Source organism: Charadrius vociferus, unplaced genomic scaffold (assembly GCF_000708025.1).
Source record: "Charadrius vociferus isolate BGI_N301 unplaced genomic scaffold, ASM70802v2 scaffold304, whole genome shotgun sequence".
Lineage (NCBI taxonomy): Eukaryota > Metazoa > Chordata > Aves > Charadriiformes > Charadriidae > Charadrius > Charadrius vociferus.
The window spans coordinates 333,599-351,650 of record NW_009648042.1 but is presented as its reverse complement, the minus strand read 5'-3'; the positions used below and the strand labels follow the sequence as shown (position 1 = coordinate 351,650).

General features: G+C 43.0%; 1 protein-coding gene across 1 annotated transcript in view; it reads right to left on the bottom strand.

The window, feature by feature from the left end:
* The window catches only part of DENND5B (DENN/MADD domain containing 5B), a 70,218-nt gene that overhangs the window by 20,358 nt on the left and 31,808 nt on the right, over positions 1-18,052 (bottom strand). Inside the window, exons 7-9 of the mRNA XM_009883637.1 lie at positions 16,424-16,655; positions 13,491-13,641; positions 2,242-2,335 (exon numbers count right to left, since the gene is read on the bottom strand). Of these exons, the coding sequence (XP_009881939.1) occupies positions 2,242-2,335; positions 13,491-13,641; positions 16,424-16,655 (477 nt within the window). The remainder of the gene's footprint in view (positions 1-2,241; positions 2,336-13,490; positions 13,642-16,423; positions 16,656-18,052) is intronic.

Below are 18,052 nucleotides of genomic sequence, written 5' to 3'. Positions count from 1 at the left end.
CCACCACACTCCTCCAGTGACTCAGTGGTGCTGCTGCTGGTTGGGTTTTCTGGGGAACTGAGAGGACACTATGACTGCTGCATTCTTAGAGCTTTCTATCTGGGGAGAAAATGACTTATTTAGCAAAAGCAAAATCCAAACACATTGAATTTAATTGCAACTGCTCACTTTTTTTGGTTGTTGTTGTTTTTGTAACGGGGGAGTACAGTTTTTCTGACACATTTGGATTTTTTCAATACAAAATTTGGACATGAACCACTTAACATCAGTCCCACAGGTCAGACAAGAATGTCGGGTTCTGCCATGGAAAGTTGTGTTCAACAAAAGCGCTCAGCTAGGTAATTACAGTTTCACTGATACTGTAAGGACTTAAAAATAGTTGAAAAACTACATGTGGGAATAAAAGAAATAAAGCAGAGATGATGAAAGCGTGTTGTTCAGCAAGCAATCTCACAAGTGACTTCTATCTAACTCAGTGCAAAAATTAGCAAAGAAAACAGTGAAAAAATAATACAGGGAATATATAACTAGGAAATCTAATATTTCTTGTTAAATGTAAAGGGATAAATAAAATGCAAAGTGCGGTTATAGTCTGAAGAGTACAAAACATGGATAACCTTACTTTATTCATTGTATGTCTTGTTATTATACTAAAATAAAAAATAAAAAATTAAGTCTTGTAAGTTCAAGAGAAGAATAAGGGTGGGATGAAAGATCCAACTGATTGCCCTTTGCCTGTTCATCAGCATCCACACACCACCATCCTCTTCCCCACTGGCATGTGACGATCCCGCAGTCAGAAAGTAATGTTTTTTGGATTTGACACCCTAAGCTGAACTACCAGGCGAGCAACACGGGGAAAAAAAATGAAGCAAAACAAAATTATCATCCTTCAGCCTTGAAGATGTCATGTTTGCCAGGGAGCTGGCATGGAAGCCTAGAGCGGATTTCCAGCTACTTTTCCGATTATAACCACACTTCCAAGCGCTACAGGGACATGATCATACTCTACAAGATAGGGAGAGGTTTGAGATGCAGCGAAGACAGTGCTTCCTCACGCTAACAACACCTCGAAAGCAGCTTTCAACAAGAAAAACTAAAACATACCAGGCAGCATTCAGAGAAGGATTTTTTAGGAGGCCGTGCAGGAGGGGGTGGTCCCTGATCCCACTCCCAGAAGGCCATTGAGTTCTGACGAAGCAAAAGCTCCTCCGATGGCTAAGAGGAGGCAGATGCCCCAATGGCAGAACAGCCAGAAAGAAAGAGGAGACAAAGCAAAAGAAGCATGCATATGATCCACAGCCAAAAAAAAAGAAGAAAGTAAATACATGACAAAGTATTGAAAAAGGCTCTGCTGAGATATACACACGAGGCAACGTTTAAAATATACTTGCAAAGCCACGTCAGCAAAAATAGCAACAAACATGTACAAGTGCTGTTTTGCTGTGTTTCTGTGAAACATCGTTCAAAACTGCGTCCATTCGTCGGTTCAGCTTCTTTTGGAGTGCAAATGCCAACGCTGGCCAACATTAATCAGTGAGATTTACCACAAAACAGCATGAATGTTTTATTTTTGCTAGTGACATACAAAAGAAGCACATGGACACCAGTGGAAAAATATGGCAGTATATATTTAACGGAGGACAAGAAACTGAAAAGATGGGAAAGAAATGCATGTATGCGACTGACATTTACAAGATACTTGGGAGTTTCCGAGCTTTAGGCATAAAAAGGTCCCAAAGTCTTAACCTTTCAAATAGGCTTACTCATGTCAGGAATCTATGTGAGAGAGAAAGAAAAACAACTATAAAAAAAAAAAAAAAAAAAAGAAGTCCTGCCTCATTCACCTCTACAGCACTGACATTTATTCCAGGACTTGACTTCTGCAGAGACCTTCACCCTGGCCAGAGCTCGGCAGCTGCCCCCGGGCAGGCACCATGGCTCTGCTCTCTGCATGCAGTTACACGACTGGGGTCTGTATCAGCAAATAAGCCCTTTTCCTGATGACAAAGGGGCTATCTTATTCCAAAAATAATAAAAGCATTTTATTTCTGTCAAGTGCTTTGAAGTTGTACAACGTATACAGGCACCTGTCATGAGCAGCGTCTACATGAAATGGCTGCAGAGACGCACGCAAACCCTACGGTAGCAACAAAACTGCCTGAAGTAACAACGCATCCTTTGTCTAAATCGCATCTCCTGGATCGCAAGCTCGTGCCACCCGCAGATGATGCCACCTACCTCCCTCAAATCGTTGTCCAGCCCAATGTGCTCCGAGTGCTGCCGCAGGCGATCTTTCCTCCGCTGCGTGGTCGTGCTGCGACTGGCCCAGCGGCTGCAAAGTCAGAGAGAGGGAAGATACCCGTGAGCGGGAAATACTGGGAGGGAAAGGCTGGGTTGGGAGCCAGAGCACAGCCGACAGGTCTGCAGCGGGAGAAGCGCAAGCACAACCTGGGGATGTTGCTGGTGCCTGACCTCCCCCCTGGGAAAGTGCCTGGCAGGTGACAGGCCACCGCGCACCCAAGGGATGAAAGCCCCCATGGAAACGTGGCTGCTGCCTGCCGGGGTCTCCGGTGACAGCTTCTGCGTTACCCAAAATACAGATCACTGATGCCACCGCCAGGAATGTCGTTGTACTTTGTTACCCAACAACACCGTTTTTGCTGCATTTGCCGAAGTTTGGTAAAAACGGTGTCTGTATGAACAAATAAAATACAATGATGTGTTTTAAGTAACAACTTCTAAAATTTTCCTCTTTTGTGAGAGGTGGTACTTCTCCTTTTTCCACTTTCTGTGGTACTTCCAGGAACTATTTCAGAGAACCTTGTCATTGCAATAGTAACTACTGTGATAGTGGGGGCACCTACGTCTAAAGGTTATAAACAATATTGACTTCCTGGGATTAATCATGTTGCTATCTTCACCATATCTTTTTTTTTGCATTGGGTTTCTAAGTACCACAAAAAGCCTGTATTTTTTGCTACATGTTCATACATGTCCAGTTGATTATTTTTTTTTCCTCATCTGAGGGTCTTGCCTGAAAGCAGCCGCTTGGTAACCAGGTTTGAAACTGAGCAACCTTAAAGCTCCCAAGTGTCCAAACTCCTTTATGCCAGATAATATAACAAACCAGGATAACTCTGTCCTGAGGAATTTCTAGTCTGATTGTAAGGTTTCTAATAATACCATAGCCTTCTGTCAAAACCTTGAAAACAAAAGTGCTCAACTGTGCAGAGAATACGTAAGTTAATACATTATTTATAAAAGAAAGCTGAAATAACACTATATAAAGCAACCTATCAAGCATTAAAAATAAGTATCTTAATGCATATGAAGGCTACACCTTCAGAATGATATTACTTCATTACTGTGGTCATATTTATTAAAATTTTTAAAAAAATCTCTTTCAAATACAGAAAAAAAAAAAAGCCTTTATGTCTGGCCTTTCAGTTCCTTCATGAAGTCATCTGTTCTGCCTCTCTCCTGCACACAGAATTTAAGGAGCAAAACCAAGGCAAAGTAGAACACAAAGCCTGCCCAGGGCAGTGCTCCAGCTCCGGTGCCTGGTGGGATGTATGAGTAAGGCTCTACCTATGGGAAGAAACTCCCTAGCAGAATTTGAAGGGATAACCTAAATCTGGAAGGAAAAATAAAAAGGAAAGAAAAAGAAAAAAACCCACCAAGAAAACATCCCACACTCCCCAACCTCAGTACTTGAATCAAAAGGGACCCTCCAAAACCTGTCTCCATCCTGGCCCCTGTACTCCAGACTGAAGTGTCCATGCCAGGCACCACACCAGAACAACTGATGGGAGATGGCTTTTTCTACACGAGCTGTGATCAACAGGCAGAGCACCTGGGGATTTGGGTTCTCTGCCTTTGATAGATCTATACAGAGGCAAACCTAGAGATGCCGACATCAAAGACAGAAATGTGTGCTTGGTGAGCCCCTCCACACAGGGGGTATTGGAGAGGACAGCAGTCTCCAGATCCCAAACCCACCTATTTCTGTGTGCACCCCAAACAGGAGAGTATACAAACAGGATCTGTGATCTGAACTGTTTGGACAAGGAGTTTCAGCTGGTGACGTGTAGGCAGACACATGTCTGGAGGAGGAAAGCTTTGCACAGAGCTGGACGTGGGTCCTGACATGTCCGGCAAGCTGTTGGGGATTTGCAGGGAGAGCAACCTGACCCAAGAGAAGTGCAGGGACGTGACCCCTGGTAACTGAACCCTTCTGTTTCCAGAGAGGGAGACTTTGCATACATGTATGTATCTTCAGCAATTCCTCCAGTGAGGCAACCAAAGACCAAATTTTGGCTAACCACACAGGTAAAAAGGGAAAAAAAGCCACAGGAACTATAGTTTTTATGGTCAAATTGAAGTCCCTTCCTACGTCCCAAATAGCATCAAGAAAACAAGTACAAAGGAAGAAATAAACATTTGGGTCTGCATGGAGTTATGGTTCAGCACCTCGCTGTCCCGTATCACAAGAAATTTATTTTTAAAGCAATGTAGACTCAAGTCTCTGGTAAATAAACAAAACAGCCCAATAGGTGTCTGCATAGCAAATGCTGATACCTTCCCAGAGGAATACATTACTGATGCAAGTGTCTTCACACCTCCTCAGAAGTCTTAAAAATATACAGCCTGTGAGTTTAATAAGTCACCATTTTTTTTTTTTCTTTCCAGAAGCAACTCCAATGCCTCTTTAGATGACAGAGGGTGGAAATAAAACCCTACATTTTAATAATCTCAACAAGTAGAAATGCAGCAGAAAAAAACACCCCCTCAAACAGAGGATAGCAGATATAAAAGTGACTTTAGTTACCTGGCTCTGGAGACTTTCCAAATATTGCAAGTTAGTACCAACGCTTAGATTTCACATGATAGAATGCCAATGATACATTGGAAAGTTAAGTTTTAGATCAACTCTTATCCATATCATATTTTTCTGCTCCAATTTGTATAATATTTTCTGATTTCTAGACAAAGCTTTGATTCCTCTCCACCTGCATTTCTGCAGATACTGGAAGATTTAAGAATTGCTATAAGCATCCTTTGTGGGAATATGTCTCACCGAAGGCGAAGGCAGAATGAAAGCCACAGAAAAATTACAAGTAATACACCATCATTAAACCATTTTCAGTTAATTCCAACCCCGTACTCCATCTGAGAGAAGGCACAGATCATTCTCCAGATTATTAATCAGAACTGTTTGAACATTTTCAGCATACAAATGTAAAGATTATCGACCGTTTATGGAAAAAAAAAAAAAAAAAAGGCTGCTGCTCATCAGCTGGAGCAATTACACATGCAGGGCGCTTTGCGCTCCCTCTTCCCCAGCCTCTAATCTAGGGAAGACGAGCTGCTGGGGAGCTGGGTGAAGTCGGTGCTTTTGCATGCTGCTCAACCTCTCCCGGAGATTTTGTGACGATCTAACAACAGATAAGCAGGATTAAGCAACTAAATCTTTTAAAGTTTTTGTTTTAGTAGGCCACATAGAATTTTCCCAAAATAATGCTTCAGTATTGCAATAACCCACCCCACTCGCCGCCCAACAGCGGAGATCACGTTTCAAATTACTCCTCCTCTCCTTTCGGTCACCCGAAGTGATTCTAAGAGGGGGGTAAAAGCCCTCCCCAGTGGCCACAACATCTCCCCTTGGGTTGCCAAAAGCCCATGCGGGTGCCTCTCCTGGCCCTGCCATCAGCTGCTGCCCAATTCACACTTCATCCTCGGCGCAGCCGAAGCAGTGAGGAAAGCTGTACTCAGGCACGCAGATGCCTGCGTGTTTCCAGCCCTTACTCGTGGGCTTTTCAGCTAAACCACCACCACCCGAGTCCTTGTGGAACGGATGCCAGAAGAGATGAAGCCCTCCTGGGCTGGTCCCTGCCTCGAGGGGATGAGCTTCTTGGCACCTGGGAGCATTGTAGTAAAATTGACATTAACTAGGAAAATTGAATGTAAAATGCAATTGAAGCAACCAAGGAAACCTGCTGCTGCTCAAGTCCTCTATGCTGCCCTAACCCTATTTAATTATTTACCTGATATTAAAATAGAGAAATATTAACTGGTCATGATTTATCTACAATTCAGTTAAGGAACTCACCACCAGACAATGTAGCATTGTTGATAAGCAGGGTATTCCTGTCAAGAGAGTGGTGAACTGTAGGCCTGGTCAGCAAACCAAGAAAACCACTTGGAACTGCCAAGATCAGAGGAGAAGTACGTAAAAGTTAATTTCGGCAGGGGGGGATTGCAACCACTGACTCATTGACCACCTACCCAGATGATACCACTTACTCAAAAGAGAGCAATGGAAGAAGAAGACAGAGTCTGCACAGCAATTTACGTAGGAAGTGAAGAAATCTTGACCAATCATTAAAGAGAAAAACAATGAATACGTATTGTTTGAATATGTAATAATCAATGTATAAAAATGGAGATTTTTGAAATTAAAGCGTGCTCCTGTTTTGGGACGAGCACCCCATTTCTGCGCATTAATGGAATAAACTTGGAAATACCTCTGCTCTGCACGTTATTGGCTTGCACACCGGCTAAAGAACCCACATTTGGGACAACAGGAGCACTGCCGCCCAGTCTAGATGCTGTCCCAATACTCCCTGATCCAAAAAAGGCTTTGCCCCTGCCTTTACTTTTTGCCCGTAAAGATGTCCGCATGGACTACTGGTGTATTTCGTTTATTCCTCACAGCGAAGGCATCGCTACAAGCACCAAGTCTCGGGATGAAGCAGCCGCAGCTCGGGCGCTGTGACGTGGAGAGCCCAGGGGTGAGCCGCCCAAGTGGAGAAGGGAGAAAAGGCTCATTTTAGTAGTCAGCCTGTATCTCACTCCCACGTCCAAAGATGAATGCTATTCACCTCCAGGGACTGCAAAAAACAGTGATATTTCAGAGGAGGGACCAGGGAAGAGTGTTCTCTGTTCAATACAGAGAAATGCAACGAAGACACCTCCAACTAAGACCCTTTTGACATGAAGACAGTGAAGTTGGTATTGTTTAATATCAAATTAGACCCAACAAGCATGGGAATAGGTTTGCATAGGTTGGAGGAAATGTAGAGGTAACACTTGGAAAAGATGACAGTTAACCTGTGATGCCTAATTTCTGTAATAAAACCGGTAATGTAGTCAGCATCAAAGCTGAACTGTCAGAAACCAATCTCGCAGAACAGCAGCCTCACACCAAGGACTGGCCATGTTGTACTGCAACCACATCTCTCTCTCTCCCCCTGCCTTACCCTCCTCTCCCCCCCTTCTTAAAGCTTCATGGATAAATGAAGAAATGATGTCTACCCAAACCAGACACGGGTGTAACAGGCAGGACATATACTGCAATATATGCAACATGCTGCTAGAGAACTTCATTCACAGATGGATTTAACCAATATTGCCATCACCATGAAAATCACTATCGTAATTTACAATCTATTTACAGTGATAACAGAGAGAAGGAAAGAGACAAATGCACTTGCCTATAGGACAGAACCTAAATCTCCCCATATAGACCATCTCCCTGAGGCAGACTGCTATCAAGATCTGCAAATCATGACACCACCTCTTTTACCCATAAACTTCCATCAGAGGAGTTATGTGACTGCACTTCTGTATTCACACATTAACACACAGCTGTATTACACCCTCCACCAAACCCCCCTACTGCGTGCAAGCAGCCTGCACACATTAAATACACACAGACTGCACATGTAATCTGCTCGGGTTCAGCAGTAGTTTGACACAGACATTCCAAGTCAAATACACGTCAGATCGAACAAATTAAAAGGAAGGTGGAAACCAAACTCCACCTGATCACGGATGGGCTGACAGGGGAGAGGTTCTGCACTGTGAATCTGCTCTGCACGCACTGCTCCACGGTAAGGAGAACGAAGGCTCAAATAGAGACTGATGCACCTTTTCCATCTCTGCTGTTGGGCTGAACAGGAAGGCTTTTAAATGGCTGATCAGGTGATGAGCAAAATGCCTTGCAGAGCTCCGTCTTGCACTGACAGGCTGTCTCATCACATTACATGAAAAAAAATGATTTAAAAGGGTGGTACCCACAACCACCATCCTCTGCAAGGAACAGCATCAGCGATTTGCAAGCATCACCCCTTAAGCCCTGACGAACCACTGTCCTAAGTGGTATTTAATTTGCAAACTCCCTTGAGACAGCAACACTGTTCAGGGAGAGTAAATAGAATAGATTCCTGTGAAATAGAATAGTTCCCTGCGAACTTTAATTCTGCACAGCTATTTTAAAATGATATATGAACTGAAAAAGTTAATTGCCCTTTTGCCACCTTACACCAGTCGAGCAGAGGATCAGTACTCAGCAGACCCTCCCATCGAGTTCCAAGTCCCCATAGCACATAGTTCCTATTTCAGAAACCGCTTTTAAGCACAGATTGTCAGTCACACTTTATTCCTGAGAATGAATGTATTTGAACACAAGTGGTTAATATTTTCATTGTACCTGTCAGTGGTTTGCTATATTAGGTTACTTAATGTACAGTAACTGCTTCTTTTGGATTTTCATATGTAAAAGGTGAGCTTTTACTACTCAATAAGTTTAAATAACATCAGCATTGTGTGTGGACTGCTGACTCATTTCTTCGTCATTTAGATGCACTGCAGAGATGCTACTTTACACTACTTGAAAATGCAATTGTGTGGTTTGATAAAAAAAGAAAAAAAAGCTTAATTGAAGACAGCTAGCCTTAAAACAGTACCCAACAGACAGTGAGGTAGAAAAAGTCCATATAATATGAAGCACTCAGTACAAGAGATAGACCATGTCCCATACAAAAAATAATTTAGTTAAAACCAGAATGAATTCTATCATCGTATTGAGTTCAGTAACCACTTTGCATTATATATATATATATATGTATATATCATCTTTTTTTAAAAAAGCATTAGCCAATGTTTATGTTAGTGAATAAGCAAACAGTAGCTCTGTCTAAAAATAAGGAGAACCAGAGCGCCAGGCAGATAAACCCTGGGCAGTTCACAGCCTGAAGGGGGGGTGGCAATAGAGATCACACAACAGTGCCCACACAAATCGTGCCATAAACTGGAGCACAAAAATGAACCAATTCCGCACACTCCTAATGCATAATTTTTACAAATAAATACTGACACAGCGGTGAGGTCAGCAAAACACAGCAAAGGAACAAATGCCCGGAGAAAGCAAACAAATATTTTTGGAATCCGCTTCATGGGTAAGAGCAACACATCACTTAACTAAAGCCTGAGGTTAGGAGGCCAAGTACAGCTTGGAGACTTGGACTGTGCCCTCCTTTGGGGATCGCTGCAGGTCAGGTAGGACACAGAGGACAGACAAAAGCACAAAGCTCACAGGAAGCTGAGATACAAGTGAGAGGGCTCAGGAGAGAGAAGTGGCCAGGGCAGGAAAGAGGAAACAGGCTGGGCAGGGAAGGAAGCAGGGAGGAAAGTGGGGCTCAGGTAAAGAAGGTGGGAAAAACAGGGATAAACAAAGAGAGAGGCAAAAAAGGATAATTTAAACCATTTTGTAAATCTGTAACAAAGCAAAACTTTCCCCTGAAAACCAAAAGAAAAAAAAAAATCAGTTCAGTTGTTCTTCGTGGGCATTCACTACAAACTGCCAGAATGCAAGTGTATTCCCATGCTTGGTGTTTTCCTCTGCAATATTTAATCTCATTTATCAAGCTTCTTAGTACAAATTAAGTTACAAGGTAATCAATTAGATTGAAAACACAGCTTGTTTCATTGTTTTAATTTTGCACTGTAAGCATATTCACCTTAATTTAACAATTAGCTAATCAAAAACCATGAAGTGTTTATGTAGCTTGGGGTTTTTGTCATTCAAATTCCTTTCCTGGATCATCGCAGATGCATCAGCCAGTGGAGTCCCAGCTACAATTTTAAAAGCCTGGCAGAAAAAACGTGTGGGGAAGGAAGAGGGAAACATGCAGAAACCACAACGTGGTGCTGGGGTTTGAAAAAAGGGAAGGAAGACTCTGGAAACTGCTGCTCATTTCCAGATAGATAGACAAACTGCCTAAAGGACTGCAGCCTGTTTTCTCCTGGGACGCTTTCTAGGAGGACTTCTGCAGAAGCCAGTGTTTTACAAGGTTAGAGCAATGGGGACGGGCCACTTTTGTACCCAGAGGAAGTTGCAGCTGCTCTCTGTAGATTCAGAAGGTCTTCCCATGATGTGAGAGATGTATCAAAGGCAACAAGTGCAGAAGGAGTCCCTCAAGTGGGACATCGCTGCCTGATGGGAAAGAGGACAGAACTGGGTGGGGTTTTTTTTTTGTTTGTTTGGTTTGGTTTTTTTAATTGCTGTTAGCTAGGATGAACTGCTTTTTTCTTTACGGAAAAGTAATGTTTCTTTTAATGTCTAGAAAAATTTGGATACAGTAGTTAATCATCTTTTGCTTAAGTTTAGATCTGCATATTCTGCAGTTAATGTCTTTCCATGTTCTCGCAGTTTTGCTCAAAAAGATGATTAGGGAAACTGTATAGCTGGGAACCTATTCTCCAGTTTTATGGAGGTGGGGGTTTGGGGTGGGGTTTTTTGGTTTGTTTTTCTCGTTTGTTTGTTTTTAAACTTTTCATTTCTTTTCACTGAAGTGCAGTTTGGAGTTATTTTCAGTGAAGTTCTTGCACAGCTGGAGAAGTCAACGTTTCCTTACCACCACGAGGGAAGAGGTAAAGACAAGCCCTAATGATGCCAACCATGTACCTGAAGTCCGGCCAGAACAGGAGCAAATGCAAAAGGAGGCTGTCCCAACCCACAAATGAGCAAGCAGATATGAGAAAGCAGCCAGCAGCGTGACGCTGGCTGGGGCCAGAGGAGCACAGGTTCATCCCCTTGTCCAGTCTTTTAGAGGACACCTTGGGGGGAAGCAGGAGGAGGCAGCAGAGTGACAGAAGTGGGGCAAAGCATGCTGCCGAGCACGGCCGCGGGCTGACAGATGAAACGTTATTAGACTTCACTTCTGTGACAGACTTTGGGGTTTTAACACTTACACATGGTAATGTGATCAGCATTTGTTTCCAGCTGCGTTTAGGTGGAAGTGATCCAATACGACTGTCAGCCCTCCGTCTGTCCCCAAGCCCTGCTCTCCATGCCCAGCAAGCAAGAGCCAGACACCTCCTCTCCCAAAGACAGTTTCTGCCTGTCTGGGCAACATGGTTTTCTGGGATCACATACAGGATGTAGGACTAAACAAACAGATAGCCAGATAATGTTATAAGCTCCTCTAGTTATATGTTTGTTATTGTATCTGTCCAGAAAGGGAAGCAATAAAAATCTGATTGCTGGTCAGTGACCACAGGTTTTCATTAAGAGAGCTTTGAATTGGTTTATTTGCTACTGTCCCACAACAATCAACTGGAGCACAGAAATGATTTTCTTCCCTGCAAATACACTTACCTACAACATTTGAGACACAATTTGCTATGTAAAACTGAGGTTTGCAAAAATAATTCTCACCTACATAGCGATAGCCTTTGCATTAGCTTTATGAACAAACAATAGCTGCATCTGAAGTGCCAGGGAACGGAGATGAAATGTTCTCTTCCCCCATCCCCGTACTCAAAGGCCCAGTTCTATATGCACGTATAACGTATCTCCAAGAAGCATACAGTGGGAAATTTAAATTAATGGAAGGGGATACGTGTTTTTGTGGTCAAACGAGTGATGCTGTATTTGCAAAGAGCGTGAAAAGACTATCTGTTTTATACGTGGGTGTAAATTCAGCAGAATTTCATGTCTTAAATGAGAGAGAAAGAGAGTCCGCTCAGCTGCTCACATAAAAAGCCAGGAAGCAGAAAGATATAAACAGATGGTCCTGAGATTTTCCAATTACAAACCTTTTTGGCAATATACAACTGGAGGAATTCCAAACATTTGTCACTTTGACACTGCTTTGCAGTAAGTAATGGGATTTTGGTACTTACAAACTCTGAAACATGCTGCAATTTGAAGACCAGACCCAGTATCTAAATCAAAATTATCACTCAAGGAGTTAAAGTCATATTTTAGAATACGTACCAATCTAACAGAAGCATCTCAAAAGGCAGAAGGAAAACTATTTTTAATTTGATGCTTATTCATAGATTCACCAAGATTCTGCAACAGAGCCAGAAGATAGACGTAATTTCAAGCAGGCTGGGAAAGCTCACACTCTTAAACTGAAACCCACCATAAGGATAAGAGGCAGACTGCTAAACACAGCATCCCACAAGATGAAGAAATCCTCCATTCCTCAAGGGAACATCACCTGTAAACTTTTGTCTCGGTTTGCAAGACAACTGCAAACAAAGGAACTTTGAAATACGCATTCCTCCTTTTGTTGTTTTTTTTTGTGTGTGTTTGTGTTTGGGTTTTTTTTTTAAAATTATTTTAAAGAATTGCAATTCTTTAAACATTCAATGCTTAAGGATATCTTATTTTGTCATTTGCAAGTCTTATTCCTAGTAGGTTATTACAAAGGGATTAGGTAGCACTGGGGTGCACAAAAGGTGTATAAATAGAATTGAGTGGGCACCTCATACAGGAGCTCAGAGCAGGGTGTGTGATGCATATGTCTAAAACAAGTGCTAGCTTTAACATGTGGACAATTGTAGCTTTTGGAGCTCTCAGATTTATCTGTGCTTGGGCTAACAATTTCATGAAGTAGTAATCATTGATGTGCAAATCTTCTGGTTTTGAAGGGGAAGAAAGCCCCCTTTCAGGGAAGAAATTAAACAAAAAGTAACTTAGAGCACTTACTTTACATTAGAACTGTATAGATGTAAAGTGTATCTGTACTGCAGGTTCTCATTTTCCATTAGGTGAATTAACTACGAAAAACATGCTCAGTTCCACAGCCATAGGTACCTTCATATGAAAGCGCGCTAGAGAACCTTATCAGACTCTGAAGAGAAACCCAGGGGCAGAACCACATACTTTCCCCCCTATTATTCTTCCAGGTTTATTCCAACATGGAAAAAGAAAGAGAGCTATAAAAATCTTTGGGTCATGTAATAACAGCTAAAGAAAAGAGAGGAACAGAGTGGGCATTAATTTCATTCTGCACAATGGTGTGGCAGTTCCAATACCAAAACTTCTTTCAGAATCTCAGTTTTGGCTTGGGTTTCCAAATTATCCTATTGAGTACAAAATAGCAAAGAAATGAATTTTCAATTTATTACAGCAATGATAAAACTAAAAATATGTATGAGAAGACACAGTACTTGCCGCTCAACAGAAACCAGTACTGAGGAATCTTCACAAAACCAGAGGTAATGCTTTCTAACATAACCCAAACCATGGGTATAACTTCAAAAATCGCGGTCCAGACAAACCAGAAATGCAACAAGTTGCTAGTTCACTAGGCTGGTCAGAAGACATCCAAAATTAGGACTTCTGTCCAATAGTGTGAATCTTTTATAGAAGAAACCTGCTTTCAAAGCCAGAAAATAAAACCTGTGCTTACTTGTTATTGGTGGGTCCTGTTGCCAAGACATCCGATTGCAACTTCGGGAAAAATCCTTGTTCATATTTCCCTTGGCCAATCTTCATATCAAGTAAGTGCGGGTGGATGGCTGTGTGATCGATCTTCATCAGCCGCTGCTCAATGGACTGGGCTGCAAGTTACAGTCACAGGTGAACAACCACATTAGTGAACCACCTGAAGACACATGCTACAACAACAGAAGTGGTCATGCTCCGGTCCCTGAAAACGCTCTCAAAAGAAATCTGTCACTTACAGAAGCGAGGAAACATCTGTGCTGTTATTTTGTTATTTTGCTTTTAGTTTCTTCACCCAACACAACTAGCATTGGCACAAGCAAGTTAGCCGTTAAGCAAGCAGGTCTTTACGGGAGCCTATCAGATGGGTTATGAATTGGAAAGAGCAGTGTAATTTTTCCCTGCAATTCGGTGTTTGGCTTTAATGCTCCTTTGGCAGGACGGAGACCTCTGAGGCCATCTGCAACTCTCTGCAGGGTCGGGCACCTCACAGAATCACAGAATGGTCAGGGTTGGAAGGGACCTCTGGAGATCATCTAGTCCAACCCCCCTGCCAGAGCAGGGTCACCTACAGCAGGTTGCACAGGACGGCGTCCAGGCGGGTTTTGAATGTCTCCAGAGTGGGAGACTACACCACCTCTCTGGGCAGCCTGTGCCAGTGCTCTGCCACCCTTGAAGGAAAGAAGTTCCTCCTCATGTTAAGATGGAACTTCCTATGTTCAAGTTTGTGCCTGTTACCTCTTGTCCTATCACTGGGCACCGCTGAAAAAAGACTGTTCCCACCCCCCTGGCATCCTCCCTTTCAGTATTTGTAAGTATTAATAAGATCCCCCCTCAGTCTTCTTTTCTCTAAACTAAAAAGACCCAAGTCCCTCAGCCTTTCCTCATAAGAGAGATGTTCCACTCCCCTAATCATCTTTGTTGCCCTTTGCTGGACCCTCTCCAGCAGTTCCCTGTCCTTCTTGAACTGGGGAGCCCAGAACTGGACACAGTACTCCAGATGCGGCCTCACCAGGGCAGAGCAGAGGGGGAGGATGACCTCCCTCAACCTGCTGGCCGCACTCTTCTTGATGCACCCCAGGATGCCATTGGCCTTCTTGGTCACCACGGCACATTGCTGGCTCATGGTCATCCTGTTGTCCATCAGGACTCCCAGGTCCCTTTCCTCGCTTTGCCCCAGACACATCTCCCTGGACGGATGCACTGGGGGGTGATACCCAAGTTTTGCAAACATCTGGCACCTATAATTCCTCCTGAAATTAGATATACCATTACTGGATGACAGGCCTTCAAAAACATAAAGCGAACTGTAGCAAGGCCTGAGCAGCATCAAGAAGATGAACAGGTGCTTGGAAACAGGGGAGGCCACAGCAAGACCCGAGAGGGCTCCCCAGGAATTTCAGCTCTGCTGAGACTAATGTGGTTCAGTCGTTTGCTTCAAAGATATGAGGATTTCATCTCAAATCTCAAGCAGGATGAAAATAAAATCTGTCACCCTCTCAACACTGAGTCAGATGCACTGTGAAGGAGAGGGGAAAGGGGGTGTATGGGGGAATCAGCATTTAATTAGCAACTTTAATATTCAACTCTATAGCCCATCCATTAACAGGCAGGACCATTCTTTTCAGCATATCGCAACTCGCAAATAAATATGCAAAACATGGAAGCTAAATCAATTTTCGATTTGTCAAGAACAACGCCGAACTCGTTTCCTATTTTATAAAACTGCGATAGGAAAGAAAATGTTGTAAGATTTACATACATTATCATTAGAAACTCAGCAGCCTTTTTTTTCCACCCTCCCAAAAAAATAAAAAATCCCTTTGTATGGTTTTATTTTGGAGAAAAGGACTGGGTAGTGTGGTGTCAGGGGGGTTGAAGGGTTCTGAAAATAGTAGGTTAAACAAACAGGTGCTGGATCGGTGCTAGGGTCAAATACATTGTGAATGGTAAATACGAAGGAAATTCGGTATTACTATCAGTTTGCTGCTTTTCACAAGACAGAAAATGAGGTTCTGGTGCCACAATATCTACCAAAATGAGACGCTGAATAGACAGTCGACCTGCAAATTAGAATTGGTTTTAAACAGAAAAAGTTACGCAGACATAGGATTTCTATTTCTGCCACACTTGTAACAAGTAAAATGCTCCGAAGGAATTCAACAAACAAACAAACAAACACTCCCCCCCCCAAAAAATAAAGAGATAAATGTGTTTGCCCCAATTCATTAATATATGTCCCAAGAAATTTAAGAGTATAATTTCCCTGTATTACTTGGAAATGAAATAAATACTTGCACAGTAAGGAACTCAAGTATAACTTGAAAATGCATCCTGTGATGGTAATGGAAAAAAACCCAAATCTTCAGTACACAGTGTATTGTTCATTAACACTGAGCATCTACTGCTGGATTTACTAAATATGCCACACAGGATTAGGTCCCCAGCATCCCCCGCTGCTCTAACCAAATGGTGTAAGGCAAAAAAAAAGGTCTTTTTACAGGAAGGGGGAGATGAGGCCAGTGGAGCAGACACCAGGGCTCAGCTCCTCAGCATGGCTGGCACTGGTCCCACCACCACAGTGAAGGAAAGCTCTTCGGGCAATGGACCAGGAGCTGCCTGAAATGAGAAATGGTGAGTGCAGCTCCATGGTTTGGTTTGTGTTTATTAAAGGCAGCAACTGAGGAGAGCTCAAAGGGAAGGTAACGGCTCCTGCTGTTTTTAGCATTTAAAAGCAAGCTGAAGTTTTTGCCTAGGGAAAATAAGGACACAGCTGAGTCCTCCTCAAGTAGCTCTAGGGTTTCCTCATTGGCTGCAGTGCTCAAATAACTAAGGACCTATATTTCTTTGTGGCTGACATTGTACTTTTGAATATTTTACTAGTCCGTCTGAACATACCTGCTTCTTTCAAAGTGCTGCATTTCTGATAGTTGGATGTCCGCAGTGCAGGGGCCCTTACATTATATAGCCTTATTTTCTCAATTCGGGAGTCAAAAACTCGCAGAAAAGGGTCCTTCTCTTCCCACTGGGAGATTATCTTATTGTCTATGAAGGTTGCAAACATCTGTGTTTCGATGAAGTGTGAAAGGAATGGGAGGTAAGGCTCGGGTTGGTCCGAAAGGAAGGAAGCCTGAAATGCAGAACAGTTCGTTAGTGCCATGTTCTCGCCCAGCTTCAACATGACGAGCTGTCCTGCGGCAGAGAACCAATCCAGCAGCCATTGAGAAGGCTTAAACAAGGCTTTCCCACCACATAAACACCTCTCAGAGAGATGTGAGTCCATCTACAAAGTCCATCTACATCTACAGCTGTGAGAAATTAGCAGTCAAGGAGGCTTCGTGACAGCTAGAGCAAAGAGAATATGGAGTCACTTAAATAGTAGCCAGCTTTTTCAAAGCAGCCTAGCAGCAACCATCTGCAGGAACAAGCCCTGTGCAACCCAAGGCAGACTACCACCACATGTGCCCAGTTGGGGCCTCTGGTCTGTGCATCCCTGCTTGGGACCAGATGACTTACTATGGTGTCATACACATCAAGGGGTGTACAGCGCTCTTCAGCTAATGCTCTTTTGTGAAGTTACGCAGGGCAATTAATCATGAATTTCTAATTAAAACTGAGTGTGTGCCTAAGTCTCCAACTGAGCTTTGAAAGCCCTGACCTTAACAGACCATTTTATTGTAGCAGTAGTAGCAGAGATTGCCTGAGCAACCCCCTCCTTTTGAACGTTGCTCTGTTCAACGCCTGAATACAAAGAAGACCAATAAAAGGCATGACAACATTTTTTGATCAAAAACTGACTCAGATCAATATTTAGCCTGTTCCTGACTGTTTGTCGCTCTCACACTCTCCTTAGAGAAGGACTTGTATCTGAGAAAGTTGATGGCTAAAAGCGATACCTACTTTGCAGAGTCACTTGGAAATAATAACTGTGCAAGGTTCCCAACATCTATCACTCCTTTTGCCAGTTTACAGTCTGTTTATTTCCCCATTTCTAATCTCGGCTTCCTTTTCACTCTTGTGTACACACTATGATGGAGTAATAACAGTACTCTTCCGCCATACCAATGTGATAAACCTCTACAGAACAACACTACCCGCTAACAAAAAGCTCTACTGTGAGATTAGGACACAAGAAAGACTGGATTAATTTTTTGTCTCACGTGTGCACCTCTTCTCTCAGCAAACAAAAAGGAAAGAAAGGAAGAAAGTCATCTCCCATCGCTACCCTTCCAGCAAACCCACAGGAGAAGCCCCATCAGCTGGGCAGAAGCCTGCCAGCTCGGTTCGTACAAGCCCGGATGGCTCTGACCGGCTCAGTGGAGGTTCACTGATTTACTTTGGCAGGCGACCTAGCCCTGTATAATGAAAATGGACAAATCTCGCAGTCAGGCAGATGAAGAACAGCAGATTGAAAAATACCTAGGCTATATATATACATCATAAAGCTATTCTCCCCCCCTCCCAAATGCACTTTCAGATGGAAAAATGAATACACGTCTCTCTTTTTACTTTGTCAAAGTTGCATTT